General features: G+C 44.2%; 1 protein-coding gene across 5 annotated transcripts in view; it reads right to left on the bottom strand.

Moving 5' to 3' along the window:
• Positions 1 to 4,779, bottom strand: part of LARP1B (La ribonucleoprotein 1B) — a 116,563-nt gene extending 111,784 nt beyond the window's left edge. For all 5 annotated transcript variants that reach the window (XM_039540143.1, XM_039540144.1, XM_039540147.1 and 2 more), the window contains exon 1: positions 4,137 to 4,779. In XM_039540143.1, the coding sequence (XP_039396077.1) occupies positions 4,137 to 4,470 (334 nt within the window). In that variant the 5' untranslated portion in view covers positions 4,471 to 4,779. The remainder of the gene's footprint in view (positions 1 to 4,136) is intronic.
• Between the last annotated feature and the right edge of the window lie 11,001 nt (positions 4,780 to 15,780).

Raw genomic sequence — 15,780 nt, 5'->3', positions numbered from 1 at the left:
AAAGAGGAAATATCCTATTGAAAAGTTTTAGTGGTTTTCTATCAGCACGAAGTGGGAGTAGTTTTATGTAATAAATTCCATGATTGAAAACAATAAGTCACTGCAACCATTTTATAAGGGTTGCATTAGATTTACTCTATGTAGGTGTTCTATGGATCACCAAAACGTCCAGACACAAAACCACCAATTATTGCAATAATATATTACCAATTACTATATTAAACTAGATAACACAAGAGAAAAGCTATTTTAAGTCACTGCATAGCTGACATTGTAATAAAGGGTATTAACTAAAATGTTCAAGATTATTTTCTATAGCGCCATTCATGTATTGACAGAACTTAGTGTCAAGCAGAAGCTCGCTCCAGGTGAGTGCAAGAATATGCCAATATGGAACAAACTGCAGAGCAAGGCCTAAGATACCTGAATTTCCATTAATCACTATAGTGAATAATTCCAATAGCTAATTTTTTAAGTGGCAATTTTCCTCCAAGATATTAAACAAACTCCCATTAAGCACATGCCATGAGAGAGTCACAAATTAAGTTTCACAACTAAGTGATCATCATACAACAATGGTTTAATGTGAAATTACAGGTAACAGATATATGTTTTGCTATTACAATTATTTTTTACCTGTTATGACAGGATCAATATCTTACTTGAAAATAAAACTTCAGCTTTCTTAACATTTATTTTCTTGTAGTAGCAGACCGATTTCCTTTCCCTAGACTCCCAAAACACGTTCCTATTTCAATAGTATTGGGTCAAATTCAGCCCTGACACAAATAGATGCTATGCCATTTAATTTCCAGAACTGAATCTGGTCCAACATCTTTTCACTTTCTGATGTAATTATCATGCAAAGATAAGGTAACTTTTCAACCACCTGTATCTATACAACTTTCGGCAAAGATGTACAAGGTAAACAAGGTTGGGTCAGGTTGTTACTTTGATGGGAGACTGTTTTATATTTTATCAGATTGCGTCTGGTTATTGTTTCGCATCTCACCCTAATCCTTAACATCAGTGATAATTTTCAAATAAATAAGCTTGATTTGGCTAATTACATTCTGCCCACATAAAGGTTATATCTGTAGTTGCAACTGGAAAAGAAATTAGCTTCTTGACCTAAATTGCTGTATGGTACTGCTGATTTTAATCTTACAAGGGGATTAATGGTGGATGAAGTGAGATTTACACATAGCAATATACAGTGGCATCCTGTGAAGTCTTTACATTTGCTTTTGCAAGTAAATGTTACTATTTATAATGTATTTTTATAATGTTATAATGGTATTCCCTATATTAAATAAGCTATACACTGGAAAAGCTGTTCCAAACCTGCAACTCAGAACGATACTAATTTGAGGGGCAGTGACATTATTCTTCAATTATTTTATTTTTGCATCTCATCTTAAATGGGAAAGTAAACACTACATGGAAACAGAATTTTTTGGATTTGTACAGAATCTACCTCAACAGTACCCCAATTCTGACCAGGGCCCTAGAACACTACCACAATAAAAATAAGAAGTTTCCTTGGTACTGCACCAGTATTGTTACTGGCGAAGCCAGTGAGGAAATTGAGTGACTGACAGGTTCCCTCCAGTGTGTGTCCTATTGAAAATTCCAGGGGAAGTCGGCAGGTGTAAGCCCACCCATGGCTAAGGGACCCTCCCCCCCAGCCTTTGGGGAGGATCCACTGAACCCCAGAAACTCAAATGATTACAGGGGGACAATAAAAAATAAAACAAGGGCGGATGTGAAGGTCATAGGGTCAAAAAGAGAGAACCTAACGGGGACACCGAGCAGAGAACCCCGGACAGCGCCCACTGCTCCTTGAAGGTATCAAGGGAGCCAGCGGATGCCACCAAGAGGAACTCCGCCCAGATGCATGAATGGAGGGAGGACCGGAAATAGGCCCCCCAGTTGCAAAGAACCCCCTCAGCCAACAGTCTCTCCCTGGTGTTATAGATGGCCACTTTGGCCATAGCCAGGAGGAGGCTGACCAGGAAGTCCCACGACTTTGTGTGGCCATGGATAGGGTGTGCGTAAATGAGAAGATGGGGAGAGAAGTGCAGCCAAAAACATAATAAAAGATCGAGGAGCTGGAATTGGAGCTGTAACCTAGTGCACTCCGGATAAACATGCGCCATGGTCTCCCTCATGCCACAGAAGGGATAGGCATTAAGGACAGGTGAAATGCGCCAAATACAAGCCCATGCTCACGGCTCCATGAAGGAGCCACCAACCAATATCCTGGGCAGGGTGTGTGTGTGAGGGGCATACTTGTAAGGTTGCAAGCGGTACATAAATAGGAAAAATTGGGAATCTGCATACAAGAAAGAACAGACTAAAAGGCAGAAAAAAGTATGTGCAACAGTCTTCAATGAGTGCCTACAAGTTTGATCTTTAAACTTGGGCAAAGGTTTCAGTTTTTGAGACCAGAGGTATTTGCTAATTAGTCCACTGTGTTAGGTTCAGAAACAGCTTCTCCCTATATGTGTTTTTGACCACAATGTTTCTATAGTCCCCTTTTTCATCTTTTTTCACACAGCAGAAATGGAGAACACACTTATTTTAAAAAAACAAAACTTATATTGCAGTTGTAAGACAACAAAAATTGGCAGGGGGATTCAGGGACAAGTGCTGTAGCTGAAATCAATCCAGTGTCAAAAATTTCAAGTTGAAACAGAGATTCTTTAATGTCAGTGGTTTGCATCTGGCCCAAGATGATACTGACTGAAAACTGCTAACCTCTGAAAGATGGTAGTTTATGGTAAAAAAGTTTGTAATTTCAATCCAGTTCCCCTGCTAGCAATCTGCACACAGAAATCGAAGACTCTATAGTGACTAAGACTGAAATAACTTTATCTCTACAGACAGAGGGTCCCTACACCTTAAAGAAGCAGGCAAATTTGTCAGGAAACTTGCATTGCAACTGTGTGCACTATACCCTGTGCTACCAAGGAACATTTGAAATCCCCGAAGCTACCAAGTCAATTGCTTTCATTAATATTTACACTTAAAACTAATTTTTAAAACTTTAAACCTGAACTATGGATTTTATCAGGTGCTTTATCATGTAATTATATAAAAATGATCTACAAAAGTCAATTGGGTTACCATTTGTTAAAAAAGGGAAATGAAGTAAAAATATTACAATATTTATTTAGCTACTGCTACATCTCAGAAAACCCTAAATCTTGCAACTAGCACTTTAAAAACTGTAGCATAATCTATCTCCTAGCTGGTAAAGGAGGAGCTACCTGAAATTCACAAGAACTATTTACTCAGTGTAAACAGTAATACTGAATCTACTACCATCAGCTCCATACCATAATTAACTTTGAGTGTAACTCTTTTCTAGCTAAGTAACTTTTCATTCACTGCAAAAATACTTAACCAGAATAAATATCGGTGTCTGGTTTAAAATCTAACAATTTATTAAGAAATGTATGGGTTACAAGTAATTATGGGCAATATCCTTCCAAACTTGTTTCGTTGAAAATACTTAGCACTGACTTTGGAACCACTAAAATTTCTAAGCAAAGAGCCTCTAGAGTTTGGGAATTTGCAAAAGAGAAACTAAAGATTGAAGAAATTAAATATTAAAGGTTTCAAACAGTCAGAACAGGATTAAATTACGGGCAAACCACTTGAGTTCACTCACGCAGTCACCCACGTGGTTTGCATAAATTCGGGAATAAAAAGACATCCTATTTTAAACTCCAATTTGGTTGTTCGGCCCAACAAACTGTAATATGACTACAAACCCACTCTCTTAAATGCCCACCTCCCTCCCTGCCCAGAGTAAAAGGACGGGGACAGACCACACCTCTCCACGCTCATTTTCCTAATCTGTCCATACACGTAAAATGAGAGTGTGTGAACGCGTCGACGACTCCTGGAAACAAATACCTTGGCCTGACACACGCCGAGGCGCCGGCGATTTAAGGCAACCGCTGCTACGCTGTACGGCAAAGGGACAGCGTGTTTTAAACAAAAAAGTTCTCAACCCGGACAGATTCAGCCAGCGGCAGCGAAACTATTTTCCCGTCGGACGCTGGGAGCGGCTCTCCCAGCTCGTCCTCCCCATCCCCACCCGGCTCCCTGCCCCCGCCGCCCCACACCTGAGTCCTGCAGGACGAGCTGGGTGTCCGCTGCTGCCGGGGACGGGCTGTCGGGGGTAGGTTTTCTCCGGGTCCAGGGGTTTTCCTTCGGCAGGGGGGCCTCGACCACCTGCCGCTGCCGCCGTTTCTCGTCCTGTCCTGGGGGATCCGCCTCTCGGCTACCGCTGCTCTCCCCGGCTTCATCCACCCGCGGCACCACCTGGCTGGGCTCCGGCAGTTCCTGTCCCGGCTCCTCCAGCTCCTGGGAGCGAGTCTGTCCCGAGCCCCCGCCAGTCTCGGTCCCCCCAACCTGCTGCTCCGGGGGCGCTACAGACACTCGGGCGGCGGCGGACATGCCGAGGGGCCGGGCCGCTGCCGGCCCCCCAGGCTCCAGTGGGGCTGAGGCGGTAGCTGCGCGGCTTAGGCGTGGTGACGGACCGAGAGCGCTGGGGAGCCGTCTTCTCCGCTCGGCGCCGCCCGCCGGCCCCGTCAGGTCCCCCGGGGTGCGAGGGGATCGCTGTCAGCCTTCCCCACCCCCCAGCCGGCGTCGCTCATTCACCGCGGATGGTTCAACTGCCACGCTCCGCTCCCCGCCCCGCCCGATACCGAGCCGCAGCCAGGAACAGCCGCTGGGCGGGGGGCGTCTCTGCCGCTCCCTCCTCCCGGCCCGGCTGTTCCCGTACAGAGGCGCCGCGGCCGGGCCGGCCCCTGCCTCGCCTGTGGGGGGGGGGGGGGGCGGAGACAGCGACGGGGATGAGAAGGGAGATGAGAGCAGCAGGCAGCGCCCGTAACACCAACGCTAGCGGAGGGCGGAGCCTGCGGCCACTCTAGTGCGTTATGACCTCACAACGGCCGGCGCTGGAGCCCGGCAGCGCGTGCCTCGTCCTCGGCCCGCGCGTGCTTCCGGCGCTCCAGGGCAGAGCAGCCAGTAGCGGCCCCCGATGGGGATCCGCCCCCCCTACAGCTGGGATAAGGTAAACAGCGGGCGGCGCTAGTGGGCTGCGCCGCGCGTCATCTTCGGGAGGGGAGGGATTAAGTCCCCTCCCGCCCCGCCTCCTCTGAGGGGTGTGGGCTGCGGTCAGTGCCTGGCGAGCCCCTGCCCGGCCGTGCGGCTCCCCCGTGATTCCTGGGAGCGGCGCTCCCCAGAGGAGCGAGGAGGGCCCTGCGCTCGCTCCTGGAGGCACCAAACGCTTCCTGGACTATCCAGCGGGGCACCGCGGCATGGAAACAAGACTCGGCTCGCTCCAGGAGTGGATCTGTTCCCCCGCTACTGGGCTCCCTTCGCCAGCCCTGCGAGAGGCGCTTGTGGTGTTAAGCTGCGCGCACTGACGCGTCCGTCTGTTACGGCGTTAGACCGACCCGCTAAGACTCTGCCTGCTCAGCGCTGACAGGCGTGGGGCTAAGCTAATGGTTGCGTCTTCAGAGGCATTATAGATTGTGAGAAGCTGCTATTGTATTAAACTGCTACCTGCCGGCATTTGCTACATGAGGTAGCAGTTTCTGTGCGATACTCTATGTTCAGTACACCGTAAGTAGCACATATCTAGCAGAACAGGATCCTTCACTACACCGTCCTAGCTCCGACAGCAGGGCCCTATTTGCTTTGTCAGCACCTCACCTCCTCAGGAAGTTTTGACTAAACTTATCCAAAGGCTGTGCTAAAACCATGCTGGACTGATAGGCAGTGAGCCCGGCAGTAGGGCAGGGCTTTAAAAAGAAATCCAATCCTGATTTCAGCTTTCCTATTTTCCATAATTTTACTTTCAAAGCTTTCCACCATTTTGATGCAACAAACTGTTACTGGGCTTCTTTGCAAACAGCTTGATAGTAGAAATCTGCATCTTGTGTTATATGGTAGGTAGAAAATAAGCAAGGCAAGCAAGATTATATTGTATTACTACATTTTATCTCTGAGCCGATCATAAGACCTCTGTATTTAGTATCAGCTACAACGGCTACATAATGGAAATATTCTGTACCTTTGTTAATTTTTCACTTTGTCCTTCTGTGGTGCTAGTTTAGGTTATGCCCTAATTTAAGTAACACTGCAACAGTACCACCATAAGGCTATTAAACCAGGAAGTCCCTCCAAAATCTCCTTCAATTATTTTTGTAAGATTAGTGTGATTTTTTTTTTGGTATCTTTTTTCCTGTCCATGATCCAGTGGTGATGAACAGTAGTTTCAGGAGCATTTTTAAATTTCCACATTGTTAAAACTGTTAGGTGTGACTTTTGCACCTAGGTTTAAAAAAAGATGCTTAAGATGCTGTCAGCCACTTAAGATGAGTGCAGTGAGAAATTCCCACTTTTTAATTTGTCTCCAACCAACTAAATTGTCATATTTCTCTGTAATCTTGGATGGCAGCTTCAGCAGCTTGAACTATATTTTCTATTGTTTGATGGTATGAACTGATAGAGTGCATAACCCTAAACAGATGTCAGTTTGACTGCTGAAAGAACCCTCCACTTTGACACTAAGTGAATATAAAAATCACACCAATTTCCACATCAGCTGTAGGCAGTTCTGGTATTTAGACAAGATTAATGTGAAAGGATATTTTAAATCATGTTATCAATTTATCCAAGTATATTGATATAGGTTGTTGATTGGAATTGATGTTCTGCTGGAAGCCAGTAAATATATATTTTAGCCTTGGCCTCCAGTTAGGAAATCTAATTACTAAAGTTTACAATTTCTGCAAAGGTTAATCTAACTCAGGGGTGGGCAAACATTTTGGCCTGAGGGCCACATCTAGGTATGGAAATTGTATGGCAGGCCATGAATGCTAATGAAATTGGGAGTTAGAGTGTGGGAGGGGATGAGGGTTCCTGCTGGGGGAGTGGGCTCTGGAGGGGGGCCAGAAATGAGTTCAGGGTGCAAGAGGGGTGCTGGGCTGGGGAAGGCAGTTGGGATGAGGGGGCTGGGGGTGCAGGTTTGGAGCCTGGGAGTGGGACAGGGATGCAGGCCCCAGGTGTTACCCCATCTGCAGGTGCTGCCACTGCAGCTCCCATTGGCTGTGGTTCCTGGCCAATGGGAGCTGTGGGGGCAGCATGCAGAGCCCCTTGACTGCCCGTACATGGAGGAGCTGGAGGGGGGACATGCCGTTTCTTTTGGGAGCCATGCGGAACAGGGCAAGCCCTAGACCCTGATCTAACTGATCCAATTGTTACAGGCTTCTGAATTCAAAATGCACTTTTATATAGTGCAATACATGGATCAGTCCCAGATCCTGCACGCACCATTGTTTCTACCATTTTATCTCACCACTGATGAGGGATAGTTCCTGTTTTCTCCAGGCTTCTTTGCTCCCATTGATGCAGACTCTTCTTTAGTGCTTCTGAAGCTTTTCCTTCCAGCCAACTTTTTTTAGAGGCAGGATGTTTTCAACAAGTGGTTTTTGGACTGTGAAGTTTCTTGCATTGGTTTGCTAGAGTTTGAGTTTGTTGACAAAGTATTCATAAGCATGTGATCAGTATACTTACAAATAGGCCAGACCTAGGGAAAACCCTCTCATCATGGCATGTTCCAACATGATCAAGTAGTGTCGGACAACCCTCAGATTCCTGGCTCTCTTTATACACTTCAGCTAACTTTCTGGCTTTAGCAAAAATCCAGTTTGAAGCAGATATCCTTGTCACTTTCCTTCTTCCAAGGCCTTCCTTTCTTACCTCCTCCCCACTCCTTGCTTACCAGCAGAACAGTCAAAGTTTATGTATGCTTGTTTCTTTTAAGACAGTTTTCCTTTGTCTTACTATTCTAGCTTTTCATTTTATCAAGTACTTTTTGAACTGTACATCGGTCCCACACTGTAAATATTACTTCTTATTCTGGTCTTTTTACTTGCTGATTAGCACCTTTTCCATACTAGCCCCAAACCATAAAACAGATATATTATTCTCTTAACCAAACTTAAGCTAACTTTATTTCATAACTATCCTACATAACTTTTTTACTACTATTGAATTTAACTAAGCGAGACACGTATTCATGGAAGAAATAAAGAAACAGTAGTCAGTTATCTCCTGTCCCTTATAACAGTGGTTCTCAAGCAGGTTTCAGGGGGGCTGCCAAAATAAACCAGAGAGCAGGGCTAGTATTAGACCTACTGGGGACCAGGGCAGAAAGCCGAATCCTGAGCCCTGCTGCTTGGGCCTGATGTGGCGTGAGGCCCTGGGCAAGGGCACCAGAACGGGGTGGGCCAAGGGGCTATAGCCTTCTCACTTTTCGCCATGGCCTCCCTGTCACACCCACCCAGGCTGGCAGCTGGAGGGTGGCTGGGAAGCCCGGGCAGCATGTGGTGCTGTGCTGTGGACCCTCCACCTGCGCAGGGTGGGGCCAAGAGCAGCCCCTTCCCCCCCGTGCAGGTGGAAGGTTTGTGTTGCAGCTCCTCACAGCTGCCCAGCTCTTACCATGGCCAGGGTGCAGCTCCAAAGCCCTGTCCTCCAGCCACAGCAGAGTTGGAGAGGGCCAAGCAGACAGCTGTAGGGAGCCACAAATCCTCCACCTGCCCTGGGTAGGTGGCCAGCAGGACGGGGACATGGGCTGAGAGGCTGCTCTCAGGGTGCAGGGTCCACAACTCTCAGCCTACTCTGGTTTGGCTGGGGCCTCAGGCAGAAGGGGCTCCACTACTGCTTGCTCTGGGTAATTGCTCTGCTTGCTACTCTATCAGACCTGGCTTTTAATCTACTGAAAACCAGCTGTGGCATGGGTGGGCCATGGAATTTTTGTAGCATACTAGGTGGGCCTCAGAAGAATAAAGGTTAAGAAGCCCTGGCCTTACATCATGATGTTAGAAGATAATAGATATTATGGTTAAGGTACTGGATTGACATTTCAGAGATCTGGATTTATTTTCCAGTTCTTCACAGACTTCCTGTCATTTAAATTACTTTGTGCCTTAGTTTCCTATCTTTATAATGATAACAATACTTTCTTCTAGGCTTTGCCAGGTCAATTTAGACCATCAGCTTTTTAAGAAAAGACCTGTCTCTTATGTTACATAACAAAAGAGGGTCCAGTCTCAGATGAGAGGTCTCCAGTAATATAAATAAGTTAATGTTTCCATTTACCAAGATGCTTGATACCTACTTAATAAGGGTCTGCTCGCTCTATTCTTTTTCCCATGGTATTAAACTTACTAAGAAAATTTCCCCCAATAATAAAGTTATTACTAGAAGGTAACGGAAGAGTAGATGACAAAGATTTATCATTAATAGGTTCCCTCACTTTTGGAATAGTCTCTAACAGATCCCCCACCACTGGGACGGCATGCAGCTTAGAGGCAGTAATTGTCATACTCTGAGCCCCTTATGCTTGGAATACCTAAGCAAGGCTGTAAGAAAGGGAATGACTCAGTTGCCCCACTTCTTATCCTTGCCTTCATAATGCATATGTAAGAGTATATTTTAAGAACTGGCAGGAAAGTGTAGATCTTAGTTCTTCATGAAATGCTACCAGTCAGGTTGGCAATTTTTCATAACTAATCTCTCCTCTAGTAACTAACCACCCACAAGGCAGACATACTTGTTGGCATATTGTAATGACAAGTCTTTTTGGAGTAGGGAAATATGGGTGGACAGTTTGCACTAAGAAAGGGGCAGTAGACTAGCTACTCTCTCTATTTCAACATATAACCATAACGCCACTAGCCATCACCACTAGCCATCACCTACAGCCCCCAACTAAAACCTCTCCAGCGCATCAAAGATCTACAACCTATCCTTAAAGATGATCCCTCACTCTCACAGATCTTGGGAGACAGGCAAGTCCTCGCTTATAGACAGCCTCCCAACCTGAAGCAAATACTCACCAGCAACCGCACACCATACAACATAAACACTAACCCAGGAACTTATCCTTGCAACAAAGCCCGATGCCAGCTCTGTCCACATATCCATTCAAATGACACCATCATAGGACCTAATCACATCAGACACGCCATCAGGGGCTCGTACACCTGCACATCTACCAACGTGATATGTCATCATGTGCCAGCAATGCCCCTCTGCCATGTACATTGGCCAAACCGGACAGTCTTTACGCAAAAGAATAAATGGACACAAATCTGACATCAGGAATCATAACATTCAAAAACCAGTGGGAGAACACTTCAACCTCTAACCACTCAGTGACAGACTTGAAGGTGGCAATTTTGCAACAAAAAAACTTCAAAAACAGACTCCAAAGAGAAACTGCTGAACTCAAATTAATATGCAAATTAGATACAATTAACTCTGGCCTAAACAGAGACTGGGAATGGTTGGGTCATTACACTAATTGAATCTATTTCCCTATGTTCAGTTCTCCTCACACCTTCTATGGGCCATCTTAATTATCACTTCAAAAAGTTTTTTTTCCTCCTGCTGATGATAGCTCATCTCAATTGATTAGACTTTTCCTGTTGCTATGCATACTTCCACCGTTTCATGTTCTCTGTATGTATAAATATCTCCTGTCTGTGTTCCATTCTATGCATCCGAAGAAGTGAGCTGTAGCTCACGAAAGCTCATGCTAAAATAAATTTGTTAGTCTTTAAGGTGCCACAAGTACTCCTGTTTTCATGGTAACAATAGCTTCCAAATCTCCTCCTCCTGGTTTATCTTCACCACCTCCTTCCTTGCTTTCCACCTCATTCTGTATTTTTCTTACTACATCTGGCTTTACTACTGAAACAGCTCAACTGGACTCGTCATTGCTATCACTGATGAGGAAACACAGACTTAGCACAGTGCTGGCTTCTTTTTGCAACTTGTACTGAATCACAAGATTGGACCAGAGAAAGTTAATTACAGACAGCACCAACGGGGGGCGGCACAATCTAATCTGGGATGTAGGAGTCTGAAGCATCTCAAAAGTGGAATAGACTGGGTGCTATAGCTCAGAAATGGAGTTGATTAACAGTTTCAGGGAAATGCCAGGTGCAGAGGCCCTGTCTATTAACTGGCAAGCAGGGAGTTAGCTCTAGCTCAGTTTCCTCCTCCCCTTGTGGAGATAATGCAGTAAAGCTGTAGACTGTTAAGGAACAAGAGTATAAGAACCTGAATAGAACTGGAAAGAAACTAGGAAAATGCTTAAGAGAATATAATTGAAGTGTTATTTTTTAAGATTACATGCTTTCCACTTCCTTAATGAAAGCAACCAACAGTATGCGCACTACTGCAATCTAATATATTAAAGTAAATTATTTCATTATACATTTTTATTTTAGAATCTCAACATTATTTTTCTAAATTTGGTGTGTACTAGTGGTAAGTGAGAACAGAGCACATTATACAAGGATCTCAGACCACCATTATAGTGGGTCATGGCAATATTACATGAGTGGCATTTTATTCATATTTCTGACAATCACTTATGCATGCGATTACATAACTAGAGAATATATAAACCTCCTTTCCAGTTCAAGCTGACAGAACCTGCAAAATTTAAAATAAAATGGAGCCCTGCCACAATCAGTTTGTACTAACTATAAATAAGATCTGTTTTTAAAAAAAAAAGGCAGAAGTGCTGAATTTAGTGGGTGGATGAAGGCCATTAAAAAGTGCTTGTAGTGCTATGATATTCAGTCAAAGTAGTTTAATAGACCAACACAATTTTAACTTTATACACTACTCTTTCAAAATGATGATAGGCTGTGAGGGCAATAAACCATTTCAGTGGAATAACAGTAAGATCTCATTAATTCAAGAAGTCACCACTCTTCTCTGGTTTAAATACTGATTCTGTAAGATTAATGTAAACACAGTACAATTTTCCTTTTATTAAAGAATGGAAGTGGCTGTTTTTAGTTACATATCCAAATCTTGATTTGATTGTACAGAGAAAAATCCATAAAACTTGTATCTTACAGAATTATTAGACCTGTTTTATCACAGCAACTTTTAGGAAATTGCAAAAGTCTAAGGAATACAAAATGACGTTACAGATTATTTTGTTATATAAAGTTTCCATTTTTGACATTTTACTGCAAAAAATAGCTGTGCACTAGCTGCTTGCATTGTGGGTAGTTTTGAACATCAACTGCTGTCCCAGACCTTTCTTTAAAAAAAAATTCAACAGATTTAATTAGTAATTTAAACAAAAATAAGTCAGATGCCTTTATTCCCCATGATAAATTTACACCTGATGGCTCCAGTCTACAATTTTATCTGTGCTCATGGATTCCCTACACCTGTGTGGAGCCCCACTGGTTTCACTGTACAGAGACATAACTGTCCCAGTGGCACTGGAACACTTTTTATAGTGGGGGTGCTGAAAGCTAGCTAATTAAACTGTGTAAACCATGTATGTTCAAAAGCAAGGTGAAAAAAGCACAATTCCCGCTCACACCACACAGGTGCAGCATAGCTCTGGGATTCTCAAGAATGGTGAAATACTGTTAACTTACAGCACCAGCCAACTTTTCACAGTGAAACCTGGGGGTGCGATAGCACCTGCCAGACCCATAGTTCCCATGGCTATGAACTGTCCACCCATCCAGACCAGCTTGCAGGATTGTAACTTTAATAACCAGTTAATCTTTGATCACTAGAGTGGGAAAGTTCCATAAATCGCTTCCAAGGAAGCAAGATCCCAACCTATTTAATCGTAAGGAAATTAAAAAAAAAAAAATGAAAAGATTAATTTAAAAAATCAGCGAACTTTGCATATAGTAACAATGTATTCCATACTGTCACAGCTCAGGACAACTGCAACTGTACTTCCCCTCAGTCGTTCAGCAAGGGCACCCACTTTTGGCTTCCAGCTACCCAGCTGTTGCCTCTCTTGGGTGGAGTCACATGTCCCTCTTTTCTGATAGGGGTATTTCCAGGCTTCAGTTTTCTGCCTTCACTGTGTATTTCCCAGCACAGACAGATTGCCAAAGGGCACCTGCTTGCTTTCTCTTCAGAGACTGATAACAGAGTGATTGTCAACAGTTACCATGCAGCACTTCCTACACAAGCCTACTTTATTCTTAAGGTAAAAGAGCATTACAGAAAAACATACTAAAAAACAAAACAAAAAAACCTACACACATGCTAATAAGCTTACCAGAATTAACCCCAACCTTAAAATGCATTCTGGCAGCTTCCATCTTTCCAACTCTACCCTCAGGATTGGGGCCCTCCATGGAGCAGGGTTTCTGCTGGATCAGGCAGAAGGCCATGAGCCAGTTTAAAGCTGGGATTTTTATCTAAAAATCCTTTGTCTACTGATCCTTGGTGAATCAGTTTGAACTAGCATATGCATATCTTTCCAAGTGGGCGGCTTCTCTGGAGATGTTACAATCTGAGTGAATTTGCCTAATCAGCTTTCTGTTGTCCTATTTACCCTTCTTACAGAAATACATACAATTCCACAGCACATACACAAATTGCATTTTTAATACAATGAACTCTAAAGATGGTAAAATTAATTCAATAAGGTTTAACTTGGTTTAACTTAGTTCAATACATTTCATTTAGGATATTGCAGGAAATTGTCAGTTTGTCACACATACTTCTAAAATAAAGTAATTGTTATGGTTCAGGGCAAGCTGTACCTTTGACCTCTCTCTCTTTCCATGGGCATGCCTTTCCAGTGACAGGATGCTCAGGTACTACCCTCAGGGTGGACTCCTACAACTGATCCCCAACTTTTAGTGTCAGCAGGTTACAGTACCCCCATTTACAAACCAGGCCCCCAGCCGGTGCCTTGCCAGAGAGTTTCCTGTAGGCCCCTGAGTGCAAAAATGCAAGTGACAGATAAAGTTGAATTTATCTAAAGGAATATTAGAGAAAAGAGTTAAAACAACAAAAGGCTTATGTGTATTTTTACTTAAACCTCATCCTGTTCTCCCCATTGTCCCAGCATGCTTCACCAGTCCCAGTATGGAGGAGACAATACTCCTGTAGCCTCTGACTCTCAGTCGTGTTTCCCCCTCCCCGTTTGCTGTCTTTTAACCATTTCAAAGTCCTTTTGTCCTGCAACACCAGAATATGGTAAATCTGCTTTTATTCACCTCTCCGGGAGGATCAGAGGTAGACTTTCAGTAGTGGATTCCCTGTATTGTCCATTTTATCACTGGCAAATGAATTGTCTGGTTCCATAGGTACAGGTGGAGAGCTTCAGCTGGAACTAACCCTTAGTGTTCCACAGATCAAGCCCCACCACAGTACTCAGATATGCACATAATATTAATAAAAATACAGGTCTCCCAGTTATTTCATAGTAGAGAGAAAAAAGGGGTGAGGTAATAGCTTTTATTGGACAATTTGTCATTTTTCATTGACCAGTTTTTCACAGTAGCATTTGCAGTTGTACGTTCCAAATGGTGTGTCTTCAAAACGCACCCCCATGACAAGGATTCCCATGTGGGATGAATAAAACAGTACATGAAAGAAACATCAGAAGGATGTGGTTGTTATACAGAATGCTGTTTCTGTATATAGCAAAGCAAACAATCCTCACTGGAGGACTACATGAAATTTTAAATTCACAGTTATCAGAGCTCAAAAGTTTCTGTACACTGTTTGGAACACTTTAATCAGGTAGCTCAAACAAAATTCTGATTAAATGGTCTTAAAATCAGTTGCTTCCTCTCAGACTTAAGTAAGCATGAGAAATATTAGTCTAATTAAGCTACTAAAAAGATTAAAATTGAAACCTCAATCATAACTATATCTCGATTCGTTTCTACTTCTGCAGTTTATTTTCTGTATTAGGTGGTATCTACAAAAAATATAAAAGCAATATCTATATCTCAATATCTATTTATTGTGTGAATATTTTCTGAATCAGGATAGTTACTTTTTCTGTAAATTATACTACTATTAGGAGAAGAAATAAGGAATGAGAATGCAATGGAGTCTTAAGTTTACATTGTCATGAAAGACATGACTAGCTCCTTTGTAAGGTTTTACAGGAAAATGATCAAGGACAGTTTATGACAAAGTTAAAATATTCAGAGCTTAACAGCTCACTTGCTACTCAGCTTCAGAGCAGGAGCCTTGCCTCTAAGGCAGAGGTGGGCAAACTACGGCCCACGGGACTGTCCTGCCCTTGAGCTCCCAGCAGGGAGGCTAGCCCCCCGCCCCTCCCCTGCTGTCCCCCCTCCCCCACAGCCACTTGGGCAGCACTCCTGCAGGGCAGTGCAGCAGCGTGTCTGGCTCTGGCCAAGTGTCATGGCTGCCAGACATGCTGCTCTGATAAGCGTGGGAGTCCCGGGGGGGGCCTGTCAGAGGGCAGGGGTGTGGATAGGGTTCGGGGCAGTCAGGGGACAGGGAGAAGGGGGGGGTTGGATGGGGGTGGGGTCCTGGAGAGTGCTTAGGGGCAGGGGTCCTGGGAGGGGGAGGATAAGGAGCAGGGGGGGTTGATGGGTTGGGAGTTCTGAGGGGGGGCAGTCAGGGGAAGGGTGGGGGTCAGGCTGTTTGGGGAGGCACAGCCTTTCCTACCTGGCCCTCCATACAGTTTTGCAACCTCGATGTGGCCCTTGGGCCAAAAAGTTTGCCCACTGCTGCTCTAAAGGTATGTCTGCACAGTAAATGAAAATGGGACTTTAGCATGAATATGCCTATCTACATGCTACCTTTAGTCTAGCTAGCACAAATAACAATCAGAATGAAGATGTTGGGGCACAGATTTTAGCATGGGCTAGCAACTTAAGTATGTGCCCAGGGTCTCCAGTGGGCATGTATTTGGACAGA

This window comes from Mauremys reevesii, linkage group 5, assembly GCF_016161935.1.
Source record: "Mauremys reevesii isolate NIE-2019 linkage group 5, ASM1616193v1, whole genome shotgun sequence".
Taxonomy (NCBI): domain Eukaryota; kingdom Metazoa; phylum Chordata; order Testudines; family Geoemydidae; genus Mauremys; species Mauremys reevesii.
Note: the sequence above shows the minus strand (reverse complement) of the source record. Positions and strands in the feature narration are given on the sequence as shown.